The sequence below is a fragment of the Rhamphochromis longiceps genome, linkage group LG20 (genome assembly GCF_057381845.1).
Source record: "Rhamphochromis longiceps isolate RC_006_pf linkage group LG20, R_longiceps_female_GT1.1, whole genome shotgun sequence".
Lineage (NCBI taxonomy): Eukaryota > Metazoa > Chordata > Actinopteri > Cichliformes > Cichlidae > Rhamphochromis > Rhamphochromis longiceps.
In genome coordinates, this window is record NC_140576.1 from 12,937,974 (window position 1) to 12,951,822 (window position 13,849).

The following is a 13,849-nucleotide window of genomic DNA, read 5'->3' on the forward strand; positions in this document are numbered from 1 at the left end:
TTCTAATGTGCCCAGTTAATCTTTGCTCTCAGTAAGACGTGTGATATAACACGACCATCTATAAAAAAAATGGATGAGATGGTAAATGAACCATTTGTGAATTGTAAAATGTAATTTTTCTTTTTAAATTGACACTGTTCCAGAGAATTGTTTGCAATACTCAGCCTCCCTCATTTATATGAAAAGGGATCTGGGTGGCTTCATTTCAGGGCTGCGTTGTAGTCAGTGAATAGGAGCATCCTGTGGACATAAAGAGAAATGGTGTAGCATTTTTGTAGCAAGGAACACTGTTGTGATTCACAACAGCGTGGCCTGTCGAGCTGGAAACTCTGTGCAGTTTCTGCGGCTTTGTGTGCTGGTATGATTCTCGGTGGATAGCCCACCAGAAGATAAGGGGAAAGAGAAAATTGTTTCATCTTCTTTTGATAAGTCTATTCTCAAAGAAAGTCCACACTGACAATGTTGATATGCTGATAATAAATGTGTATCTGTAGCCAATCTGAATGCACAGCGACTTTCGCAAAGCCAGTGAATCACAGCAGTGTAAAACCTCATATTGATTTCTTTTTTCTTTTATCTTCAGTTTTATTGTTGATTGAACAGGAGTCATGCCGGTACAGAGATCACAGCAGCTCAGTCACTCTGCTGGTAGATAACAAAATAGACAAACAAAGTGGAGAAAAACACAAAGAAGAGGCTCAGGACAGCGAATTGGACTGAAGAAGGAGAAAATACACGTTGTGGATACAGAGAGATCTGTAGCCGGCTAGATGTGAAAGGCCAATGAGAAATAAACAGAAAGGCCTTGAGAAGTATCGGACACAGAAAGAGATGGAGTAGAAGGAGAGAGAAATGAAAAGACACATTAAGGTTTGAAGTTAAACCTGAGATTAAATGGTGACATGTAGGCGCTGGAAGTTGGTTTAAGTGGAACAAACAGCTAAAGAAACTAAGAAATGTTCAGGGAGAAAAAAACTGAGATGAATTTGTGTTCAGGACTGAGGCGAGAGACGGGCAAATAAACAGGAAGCAGAGTAGAGAAGAATGAGTAGAGTCGAGGGAAAGTAAAAAACATGATAGCAAACAGTGAGCAATTGAAGAAGTGAAGGGAGAAAATGGGAGAAGGAGAAAATGATGAAGAGGAGGAGGTGGACAGTTAAAGAATAGAGGTAAGGAGGCAGGTGGGGAAGGGGGTAAAGCTGGACAGACGAGGGGAAGGAGAGAAAGGAGGAGGGACGGGGAGGCGACATGAGGCAAGTTGGGGAGATGATGGGGAGAGAAATAGGTGACTGTCAGGAGGTAAAAAGCGAGAAGGGGAAGATGAGTGGATACCATGAGGAGATAAGTGTTTATGGAGGAAGGGTTGGAGATGGGCAGGGGATGAAGAGATGTACACAGACACACAGAGAGAAAGGGGCATAGACGTTGGCCCCTCAGCAGTCAAAACTTAATGAAGAAGAATGAGGAGCTTCAGCTTCCTGCTGGACCTGCTGCTGACCACACGCACGTTCTCACTTAAGTATGCACTCCTCAAGTTTTGACACAAAATTTATGAAGCGAACAAACAGTTGGACTCCTTTCACCTCATTGCTATGCATGAATAAATATTACAAAGTGTCTCGTAGCTTTCTTAAAACTAGGCCTAATTAACGACCAGAGTTTCTCTCATTTTTTTGTATTTGTTCAGAGATAAACCGTCTGAGATTAAACACTTGGGCATAGGCGTTTCAGACCAACCTTCTAAATTAGTGTGAGTTGCTTTAATTGGGGCTGAAGTCTACGCAGGGCTTTTATATCCGCTTTCCAAAGGCAGAACTTTTCTGCAAAGTTGATGTACCATAGAGCAGATAGTACTTTTCATCTCTTAGCTCTCTATTTGTGACTCTGTGACTTCCTGCCCACTAGAGAGAACAGGAATAAAACCTACAAAGAAAAGATGTTAAATTATAACAAATTGTAAGGAAGCAGTGTTCAGTGGGTTTTTTATGAAAGGTGTTGAATTGATTTTTAAAAAGTGACATTCATTTGGAGCCCATTTATGTCAGCTTCGTGTTTCTGTTCTGCTCTCACTTGTAGGTCTGTTGTGCCTCATTAATGGTGACTGCCTACAGACACTGAAGAAAAAAGTCTTAAAAGAACTGTTGAACTTTTTCTCCCTCTCAGCTCACAGTTTTGAGCAAAAGTTGACAAAGACTCAACAAAACACGATGGTATAACATGTTGTGTAATGATGGTCTGTTGACCGAAACAGGTTATTATTATTATTAATGTGGTACTATGAGTTTGGCATGTGATAAAGCAATTGCCACCATGCTTTTTTAGCACTATTTTCCCTGCTGGACTCCTGCATGTTTTGCCCCACAAAGTCTAATGTTATGACTAGATAGCCAGCAAAACGCACATCACATGATTTTGTTTTACGTTTACATCCTGAGGAAGTTACAGAACTATCATTCTGAATGGAAACTGATATAGAGTTTAGATGCTAGCTGTCACGTGTTTCATGTAATGTTCAGCGTAGGGCAGAGGTGGGTAGTAACTAATTCAGTTTGCTCAGTTACATTTACTTGAGTAACCTTTTAGAAAAAAAATTTACTTTTAGGAGTAGTTTAACTACACTGTACTTTTTCTGAGTAATACTATTATGATGTATCGCTACTCTTACTTGAGAAAATATTCTGGCTACTCTACTCGGTGTGAATAACTTTAGTGAAAACAAAAATGAATCTTACTTTGACACAAACTTAGTTTATATCAAAGTAAGATTTGTTGTTTTATTTTCTATCTGCTGAGCCTGTTGTGCAATTTGGAGAAGTATCATATATAACCTAACAAATATAGACCTATAGGGATAGGTAATATACCTACTCTAAATAATAGTTTAATATTGATTTGGAAAAGTGTTTCTCCTGCCGATATTTATTATTTTGTAATCGTTATTTATATGAAGCATTTTCTTTTCCTTTTCAGACTTTAAAATACCAAAATTTGCACTAAATGTTATATTTTTGTCTGTCTGATTATCTCATTGTTAAAGATTAAGTCAGATGTTATGATCAGTTACTCACTACTTTTTTACTCTTCAGTAATTTTGTGGACGGCTACTTTTTACTTTTACTTGAGTAAAACTATGTTGAGGTAGTGTCGCTATTACTTGAGTACAATTTTTGGCTACTCTACCCACCTTTGGTGTAGGGTAACATTTACTGTACAGTGACATTGACTTGATGAATCAATGAAATATACCCCAAATAATTCTAATCAAATTTTACCAATTTTAAAGCCTAGAGCTGTCGGCTGGCTCTATTTTTCTATGTTACTAGTTTAGTTCTAAAACCCAATGTTCTCATTTAAAAACAGAAATAATAAAAACATATTTTGACTCCTGAACATAAAAAGAAAGACCAAATGATGGCAGATGCTAAACTTGTCAATATTTTCATAAAATTTGGCTCCTGTGATTTAGGATTGTATCAAGTATGAAATGCAATTGTCAAATTTGAAATCTCCTGACGTATCTGTTTTTAAACTTCTGACGTCTTATCTGATAGAAGATTCATTGCTTGTTCCAGGAAATCTGTAATGCTGCAGAACAACGTTACAGGATTTTAAAGCATATTAAAATATCTTGAAGGTTTTTCATCTTTTTTCACAATAAGCTAAACGTACTATGGCTGTCATTAATGTTAAAGTTACATATCGGGTTTTTTATCTACCATTTCTACTGTTACATAATGAAGAAAGGTGAAAGTTTATTATTATTATCATGAAACAACTATAAATATGAGAAGATATAAGCTTACAGTTCATGATTAAAAGTCAAATATCTAAATGTACATTGGTAAAATATAAAATAAGTATAAATATATTTGAGAGACCAAGGCCAATCAGATATTTTTAACTGTCATGTTTGGATTTAGCCCATCAAAATCTGTAAGAAACGCTTTCTCACAAGCAACTTCTGAAAAGTTATTGCTGAAAATTCAACTTTACCTTTTGCACAGCATTTTCTAATTTTCCAGATTCTTGATCAAATTACTGCAGCAAACATATAAAACATATAAATACATTATAACATTTATGCTGCTGTGTGCCTATTAAACTGAAAAATATACAGAACCTAAAACTCTGTTTTTCCACCTGTGATGTAGGTGTATAAAAACTTTTTTTCCATTAGTGCAGTGAGTAAGTCACTCTCCCTGTGGATGCAAAGGTCAAAATGCTCACTGAGAACAACACATTTGTAAAAGTTCACATCCTTGCAGTTTGTTTGGAGTCTGTAGATTGTTTTTGGCCGTTACATTGTCATGTTTTGTATTCATTGCTGCATGTTTAAAGACTTTTGCTGACACAAAATCAGAAAAACATATAAAACATAACTTGTTTGTGCCTCATTGCATGTCGTCCGTGTGACTCAGAGTGTTTTTGTGTATCTGTGTGTTTATTGTCGGGTCCAGAGAGAGAGTTTAATGCTGTTGTCATGGATATCTGAGTCAGTGAAGAACAGCTTTTTTTTTTTTTTTTTTTATAAAGAACAGAGGGATGGACTTCAGGACACTCTGTGTGTTTTTAAATAAAAAAAAAAAAATACGCCTCTGTTCTTTGGAACATCTATGCTTTGTTGTTCTGCCTGACAAAATGCCCACAGTGAAGGGGGAGAGAAAAAATGTCCATCAATCATCTCACCTTTCATGTGTAGACTTACCTTTTTATAGACACAATCAAATATAGACACATACACAGTAGACATGCCCGGCTATATTTACATCAGGATCTGGGTTTTGTTCAAAAGTTTGTCAGTTCGTGAGTGTAAATGTTCATCGGTTTGTTTTTGCTGTACTCTGTTTGTTTTTGTTTTTTTATCTTTCTTTAAAGATTTTCCTTCATCTGTCAGTTTAGTTTCTCTGCCTTTGCTTCATTTTAAACCAGCACCTTTCATCTCACTTCTTAGTCTGTCTGCAACTCTTTCTCTTTTCTTTCTCCGCGTCTTTCCCGCTCTCTTTGTCTCTCTTGTTTTATTCAGTCTTGTCTCCTGTTTCCATTTTTTTTTCTTGCTTTCTCTCACCCGCTTCCTTCATTTTTCTCTCCCCCGCACCGCAGCTGACTTATTGATTTCATTTTCATACTGTTGGCAGTTGTTCCCTCCTTCATAAACCATCAGCGTTGCCTCCTTTCAAGCCGGCATTGATCATTGTACAGCCGATCACAACCAATCTCCACTGAGCATCATTATCTGCTCTCGCTCTTCCTCTTTTGTTGTCTCCTCTGTCTTGTATTCTGTGCTTTGTGGGTTGTATTTTTCAATCTAGCTATTCGGTGCTGTGGAGTTCTGTACATTTAGTTATTTGGGTAGTGAAGTTTTGTCTCCCCCCGCCTTATATTCTTGAATATTATGAGAAACAAAACTAAGCAGCAGGCTTTTCTACCTTCAGAAGTCGGGACTTTAGGACAGGTTGTTTGGCGTAACACGTGTTTCTCTTCCACTAGTACCTGCTTGCCTAAGCTTGACTCAATTTTGGGGGGTTTTCATTACCTGGAACCAGGTACTTTTTTTTAAGTAGGGTTCCAACAAAAGTATGAGAGCATCGGGATTTGGCCATTCCTCATGTAACTGGTGTTAATGAAAAAGAGTACTGCAATTAAAAGACTTATGTTATGTATTTCAGTCAAAAAGTTCTGCTTTCTGGTTTGCAAATCTCTTCAATAATCACAGTGCAAGTACGTACAACTACTTATACCAGCTGTTTTGTTGCACGTTGAACTTTTTCTAAGAGCTGTAGCACACGTCTTTCTCCTCCTGCACGTCCCCTCTCTCCCTCTGTCTCTGTATTTCCCTTTCTCTGTCTTTTGTCGCGGTGCGAGGAGCGATCGAACATCCCATCAAACCATATCCAGAGCCTCTGCTTCTTCTTTCATCCGGTGGCCCTCAGACACCACAAAGCTTTCAAACAAGGGCAGAGTTGTGGGGGTGGGGGTAGAGTTGAGGGTATTCTCAGCTGCCTCCTGAGGAGCATTTTCACCATCTTTTGTGCTCTTTCCTCGCTGTATCCTGACCTTTCTGAACGCCACCACTCCCGTCGGCTCGCACCACCAGACCCCCTACTCTGTCTCCCTCTTTCTGTTTGCTCCAACAGGGGTCCCGATAATAATTCAGCACGGTGCCGTATTGTGTACTATTGAAAGCCACCTAGGCTGCATAAGCAATTGACACACTTAGTTGTTTTTTTTTGGTTGTTGTTGTTTTGTTTTGTTTTCTGGGCACACACCAGACCGCCATTCTGGTCGGCATTTTATCGGCCCCTCTTGTGTGTGCTTAGGAAGAGGTTTTGTGGAACCAAGACCACCAGCTGGGATAAGAGAGGACAACAGCGGGGCTTTTAGGTGGGTCTTTCACTGGCTTTTGTCACCCCGAAACAGCCACAACATTATCGGAACAGTCCACTTTCTACCAGCCTCTCCTTTGTGTCCCATTGTGACTCAATCCGTCTGTCTCTCCACTTCTTTTTTTTTTTTTTCCTTTATGATTTGAAGCCTGCCTTTCCTTTGTGATTGCTCTTCATTCACACCCTGTATTTCTAAAAATATCGATTTCCTTCTCTCCGTCTCTTCTCTAGCCCTATTGTAAATAAAAAAATACCAATGTTTTATTACCCGCTTGCAGAGCTGTTGGGTTTTCATGTGAAACCTGTTTTCATGTAAATATACTGCAGGCATTTGACGTTCTTTTGTCCCACAAATCCACAAAAAGCAGCACGTTATATTTATTGTACTAAACAATGACATCTGAACTTCATTTATTGGATTTATAAAAGTCTCATTTCTTTAGATTTTGTGAGGAAAATGGGAAGTAGATGCAGATGTTTACTGAAATGGGCAAATATCTGTAGAAATGCGTTGCATGGGGCAACAACAGAGTTTGTAGTTTTACATGCTTCAACATCACTTTTGGTACGACCCACTGGTTTCTTCATCCCAGCCTGAACTTTCAGGGCAGCTTCCTTGTCATTCCTTTAAGTAGTTCTCAGGAATAGTTCCCCAGCTTCTTGAAGGACGTTTAAAGCTCTTCTTTGGATGTTTCTGCCTTTTGTTCCGTTCTCTGACACGATGTTGTTAGAGTAAGGCCTTCCCCACATAATATCTCTTCCTGCTGATTTTCAGTTCAGTAGTCATATTAGGATAGAAATCTTGGATCAATCAGAATAACTCACAACAACACATTGATTTGCAGTGACCCTCTCTTCTAAAGAGACTTATTTTATTTCCTAACTTAATTTAGTGTCTCCCAACTCATTACAAAACATCCTTCCCTCTCTTGCGGGGCATATAATTACAGATGAGGTTTGTCAACATAAAATTTGAATTCACTTTTTTAGCAGTTGCTTTCTCCTTTTTTCGTCATTTATCAAGAAAACACTGGAATCTTTGTCTTGTTTTTCAGACGGCTTGCTGCTTTCCTCGGCCTTATATCTTTGGAGTCTTTTTTTTTTCCCCACTAAGTGAAAATACTTAGTAGCTCCCCTCCCACTTCTTGTTTTTGATAGAAGTGGAGGCTAAGTGATGATCTAGGTTGCCTAAAATGAACTTTGTTAGTGGAGCCAATCTAGTACGTGTTCTCCTCCACATTCCCCTCCATCTTCATCCCTCTGTCCCTCAGCAGTGGAGTGATCAGGCCTATCAACCGCAGAGCCTCACCTGGGAGCCCCAATTGCCTGCCAGTCATCAGATAAAATGGATTTCCAATTGAGTCAAGGCTCCCAGGCTGGGTGCGGAGTGGGGAACAGCCTGACTCTGCTCTCCTACCTCTCCTGACTTTTTGTTGTTATTTATTTCTATCTCCTACAGTGGTCAGCCCCGGTCTCTCTTCTCCTCTCTTCAGTCCCTTCACTCTGCCTCTTTAATCTTCTAGCCGGAGCCACATGAACTGAAAATAGGCTCACTGTAACAGCCCGTAACCATAACCAAGGCACTAGCTGGTCAAAAGTCTGAAAGAACCTCAGCAAGTCTTCATAGTCGGTGACTACTTTAATTTAGAAGGTGTCTTCGATTAGAGCAGGGGTCTCAAACGTAAATGAGCTGTGAGCCACTGCTGGCACTGTCATCTCATTCAAAGGCCACTTTAGTGTTCAAGTAGGACAAAACAAACAAGAAAACACCCTCAAATATTTCCAAAAATGTTGTTTTGTTTTTATAAATTTCAAATATTGTATAACAAGACAAAACTGCAAACATGAACACAATCTTTGTTTCTTCTCACTCTTAACTAACTGAAGCCTTTCACTGAACTACCACATAAAAACACTGGAACTCTCCTATTGGCCAGACATGTGGCAGCACTTGTTATAAGTTTATTCATATTTAACAGAATAAAAATAAGTTATAAGTGTTTTGTTTACAAATAACTCTCTCACTGAACTAACACAGCCAATCCCTCAACATGTATGTAAGTGCTCTCTGCTCATATTGTTTTCATATTAAATCATTTTTTGCTTTTTAAAATAACTAATTTAACATTGTTCTTAACAACAAACAAATCCTCGCTAACAAAAAAAGGTTCAAGGGTCAAATTTCATTAGATTTCTTTACGTCAATATACAGGCCACAAGCAGGGGTGACATGGGCCACAAGTGGCGAGTTTGAGACCCCCTAGATTAGAGGAACAGGTGGGAAATCCATTAGTTACTTTTTGCTCGTTAGTACAGTAGATGTGGAAAAATACAGTTTTCAGAACTGCTCAGAGGGCTAATTAATCTGTTTAATAATTTGTTGTGTGTAAACTTTGTCATACTACACAGGCCACATGCAGCCTGCTTTCAGCTTGAGTGAGCCTGACCGGTGACATCTCCTCTCTGAAGTTTAGCTACATATCTAATCCCCGAGATTCTTAAAGTGAAGAAGGGGGGGTCATTTCAACATCACATCTTAGTTTTTCTGCATTGTGTAAAAATGCTGTAAATGAAAGGAGTTTGTCAGCGTGACTCTTTCTTTCTCTGTAATAATTGTGTCAAATTCTAGAGAAAGTCCCTGTAGTTCCCGGCCCAGACCGTCTCGTAATCATAAAACAACGTTTTTATTAATTCACAGAAAATATTTAACTGTGGAAAACAATAAAAAAAACAATAACGAATGAATGGTAATCAGGAAGAAATGTTTTAACAGTTATGAAACACTGGTAAACGTCCAAATGTTTGCCCCCCTTCACATTTTCCAAAGCTGTCAAGTGAGCTGGATCGAAATCCAGGCGGATTTTGGCTCCCTGCTTTAAACACTCACAAGACTCTGACAACAGAGTCCATCTGCTTTGAGAATTTAAATCGTACAAAAGAAAAATGATCAGGTGAACTTGATCCTGGAATGTAAAAGATCCCATGTCAATGTTTTAAAGCCATAATACAGGTTCATTTGTTAGCTGGTTTGCAAAGGTGCCGTTCAGCATGCTGTACATTTCTAACTAGAGTTCTTGTCTCTCTTATAAGGGTTTTTCATTTTCTTTGTCATTTTCGATGTACAGATTGTAATTGTGTCCTATCATTTTTCTGTTTTGCGTATCCAACTCACTCTTGTTTTCTTTCATGGTCAAGACTCTTTTCATGTCTGTTACTTTTCAGCGAGCGAGCCAGTATTAGATTTCTTCTTCACTAAGGTAAACAACAGGAGAGGAGATACGCCTTCATGGCTTACATTATTATAAATGAACACAAACTACTCGTGTGAGCAAAAGTGTATAGAGGAGAATGAAGAGACACTGGAAGGACAAAAAAAAAAAAATCAGTGAAATAGAAGAGTCGAGGAAAGTGACAGAAGAATTGAAAGGGAATGGGAGATGAGGAGACTAAACCAGAGGCATCAGATGAGAGGACAAAAGAGGGGAGTCATATTGATCACACTGCTCTGTAAGTCTCTCTGTGGTTATAATGGTTTGAGTTTCACAGCTGGAGTCAACTCTGCAGTGCTTAGAACAGATACCACGTGCTCTCAGCACACACATGCACATATAGCACATCCATATACGCAGTGTGTCTAGCAGGCGGCTTCAGGTCAATGCGCCCCCAGCTCTCAGTCAATTGAGCTCGTTGCATCGTTCCACTTGGGCTAACCCTCCTCCCTGCTGCTGTCTAGTCTTTGAGGCCAAGTGGGGCAGAGTTGGATCAATTTTTTTTTTGACTTGGAATCCAAAGCAAATTTGCAAGAGATCCATTTTACGATAAAGAACCTTGGGTTAAAAACTGATTTTTTTTCTTATAGATGATTTCTGATCATAGAACTAAGCTTAATGGGCAGTTTGAGTTGAAATATATGAGAGGATCAGGACAAGTTATTGCTGTTCATTTTTAGGGGAACATCCATGTAGCGAGAGACATGTAAAGTCTGTTTGGGGCCTTTAGCTAAAAAATAAATAAATAAACAAAGGTAAACACCTGTTTCTGTTTCCAACACAACATTCTGTCACAGTTTGTATTGTCTGTACATGTAGCGTTGCGTAGTTGTTGCCATTTTTGTGTGACCTCAATAAATCCAGGGGAGTACTAATCATGCCCTGTCCACAGAATTTACATGAAAAAACGAAAATTTCAGTCAGCTACAAAAGTGCTCTTTGCAAACGCTCGACAAAATTTCACACGAGCTTGTGCTGCTGTCTTATGAATGCGTTACATGTGCTTCCTTGTACTTGATTGCTTCACATTTGCACTTGAAAAATAATCATAGTATATCTGATCCTCCATTTACAGCGAGTGTTGAACTTTCCTGTGGAAATGAGCTTATATAATAGCTAGGAGTCATCTCATTAGGTAATGTCTCTGTTTTCAAAGGAAAAGTTCTGAAAGACCTTCACATATGAGACCAATTATCTGTCCATTAGTTTTATACAATATAGCTGTATATATTCTTTAAAATGTATTACCTTAGCATTTCAAAAAGCTCCCTTCCAAAAGGTTGTAGAAACAGCTCTGTATGATGTCAGGGCTCAAGTCAAATTAGCGTGAGATTAGTTTAGTTTGTTGGTATCGCTCTTAGAATCACTGCGCCAGCAATTCAAGGTGTTAATTGATCGTTGCCATTTCACGTGAGGGCTCACAATCTGAGCGAACCCCTCTCATGGTACATAAGACAAGGTCGCTGGAATGATGGTGTCAGACGCGTCTTCTTTCCAGGACAATTTGTTGCTAGGGTTTCAAGGACCGCATTGATCTTAGGTTGAAGGATGAAGGTTGCACTCCGTGGATCAATTGCATGCAGCTGTTTTTAAATAGCAGGAAGGTACGCCTGATAGGCTGCGCATGCTGGAGCTTGGAGGTCATTTTGTTTGAAAGCTGCAACAACTGCAGCAGAAAAATGCTCGTACGACAGAGACTTTTTCTTGAAGTTTTTTTTTTTTTTTCACAATTGTGAATCTAGTGACCAAAACTTTTTTTTTTTTTTTTTTTTTTTTTTTTTCCTTCATATTGATTTAGATGGACAAATGTTTGAAGGCCAGGACACTGACACCGTCATCCCTGTTTGGTTTTGTGCTGCTCATACAAATACTAAATACACAGTGTACTGATCAGCCACAACATTTAAACCACCTGCCTGAAATCGTCCCTTTAATGCCACACAAAGACTCCATCAGGGCATAGACCCAGCAGCTCTTGGGAGATTCTGTAGTATCTGGCATTGGGACATTGGCAACGCATCCTTTGGGCCCGGTGGGATACTTAATCGAATTCAGATCTGTGGTGGTTGGAGGCTGGGTCAGTGCCCAGGGCTCTTTGTAAAGCATTACCTGAGCAATTTGATAGGTGGAGTTTTTCTCCATGGGGCTGGATGTGTGTCCACAGTGTGTACAGTGTGTGTGTTCTTGGCCTACAACAACATTTAGTTGCAGTTTGTAAGTCTCAAAGTAGCATTCAAGGTGGTCAGTGATAGTCACTCCACTCGTCAGTTGTTTAAATGTTGTAGCGTCAATTTTTAAAAAAAAAAAAAATCTGACAAAATGATGACAGAATTTCTCATAAACCTCTTGAAGTTTCTTTTTATTTTTTGGGTTTGCTTATTTCCATTACCAGAGTAATCCCTAGTCTTACCCGCCTGACCTTTCTGCTGTGGTCAGTTAAAGGTGGCAGAGAATAAACAAAACGGGGACAACCCTTCCACCTAAGAACTCCTTCAAAGGTCAGCAGGCGTGGCTGCTGTGCAGATGGACTAATTCTCTGTTCTTTCTTCTCTCTCAGAACCTGCTGGTCAACCACGGATGAAGAGTGGGAGGAAAAGGGTAAAACCGTTACATGACGACAAGCTTTTACTTAAGCACTAATGGCAGCACTGTGGTCGCATCCTTGTTTTGCTTTATGAAAGAGATAGTTTGCAGTTAGCATGCCTTTTTTTTGTGCTATTTATCTGTGGTGTGATCCGTTACACTATTATTCTGCACTGCTACATACTACAGAGAAGTAAACAAGAAATGAGTGTGTATATTAGGCTCACGGGTTGAGGCGGTGCACTTTCAATTCAGTCATTTATGAGCGCTGTGATAAAGTATCTGCACTCTTCATGATTCCCCCTTCTTTTTTTTGTTGGTGCATTTCTCACATATGTTTTAGATCATCAGGCATAGATGACTGTTTACTCTTAATAAATGACATCATTTAAACTCTCTGACTAATATCAAAATTTGCCTGATGATGTGAAGCATGTAACTGTGCTACAAAATAAGAAATCAAGAAGGGGGCAGATGATTTTTGACAGCACTTGAATGAGATCAGTGGAAAATGTTTCTTAAAATCTGACTTGTAAAGATGCATTCAGGGGCACTCCTCCATCAGCTGAATGTGGAGATCAGGTTACGTCCAAACCCGTGCTAAATTTTGAAGGGTTAAAAAGACTGGAAGTCATATAAGAAGTGAGCTGAATCAGGTGCACAGGGACCGTCCTTGTTTTGATCTCAGATTGAAAGAAGAACTGACTCACTTGTTTTTCTTTTGAGCTTTATAGATTTGTATTTTTTTAATGACACAGGAATATGCTCAGGTAATCCTGGCCATGACTTTAATTCATCAGACCCGTGATGTATTATATGAGTTTATTAAACCATTCATATCCTCTCACGGTTTTGTGTCTTTAGTTGTGTGTTTGTGTGCCTAATTCTGCCTTGCTTCCACTTTTAATAGCTGAGTGAATTTAATTTCACTGCAGTGGTTTATTCATTTCTCTAAAGAAATGCAAAAAAAGGAACCTTGGGATATTCTATATAGATGAAGCACCATCCATGATAATCTATTAAAACCTTTCTAAGTCGTTTTGAAGGTACGGTTCAACTCAGGCTCAGTTTGAAAATGAAATGCTGCCATTGAGCAAACCGTTCTGTGACTTTTAGTGACTTTTTTTTCTAATAAATCTGTTTGAAATCAGTTTAAGAGACTGTGAGCTGAAAAATAAAACCCATTAACCCCCATTACGGGTTAAAAAATAATGTCAAAAGCAGGTTTCCTCTCAAACATAACTCAAAACAGTGGAGATGAAGAGAGTCATGTTAATATTTATTGTCAAAGATCAGTGAGAAATATTGGCAAAAGTAGATCAATGTGCTTTGTTTTAAATTAAGAGTCTACCAGCTAATTTGTCTTTCTTTTTTCAAATTGTGATTTTTAAGGCCTCTCAAGCCTAGAGACCAGTTGGCAATCCCCCACCAATGTCTGGTCTCGAGTGGTCGCTGGGTTCTCACAGAACGGATGTAGCACCAAAACCCTCACACAGTTTGTGTGAAACATGCTAACTTGTCGCTGACCAGTCTCCAGGCCTGCATGAATGCGCTTATAGCAGTTGATTTTACAGCAACAGCTAGCAACCTCCAGAAACTTTTTGCCAGTGAATA

At 39.0% G+C, this 13,849-nt stretch overlaps 1 protein-coding gene across 1 annotated transcript in view; it reads left to right on the plus strand.

Annotated features, from left to right (window-relative positions):
- chchd6a (coiled-coil-helix-coiled-coil-helix domain containing 6a) overlaps window positions 1-13,082 on the plus strand; it is a 75,033-nt gene extending 61,951 nt beyond the window's left edge. Inside the window, exon 8 of the mRNA XM_085394454.1 lies at window positions 12,210-13,082. Coding sequence (XP_085250580.1) covers window positions 12,210-12,233 — 24 coding nt within the window. The 3' untranslated portion in view covers window positions 12,234-13,082. The remainder of the gene's footprint in view (window positions 1-12,209) is intronic.
- The last annotated feature ends 767 nt before the right edge of the window (window positions 13,083-13,849 follow it).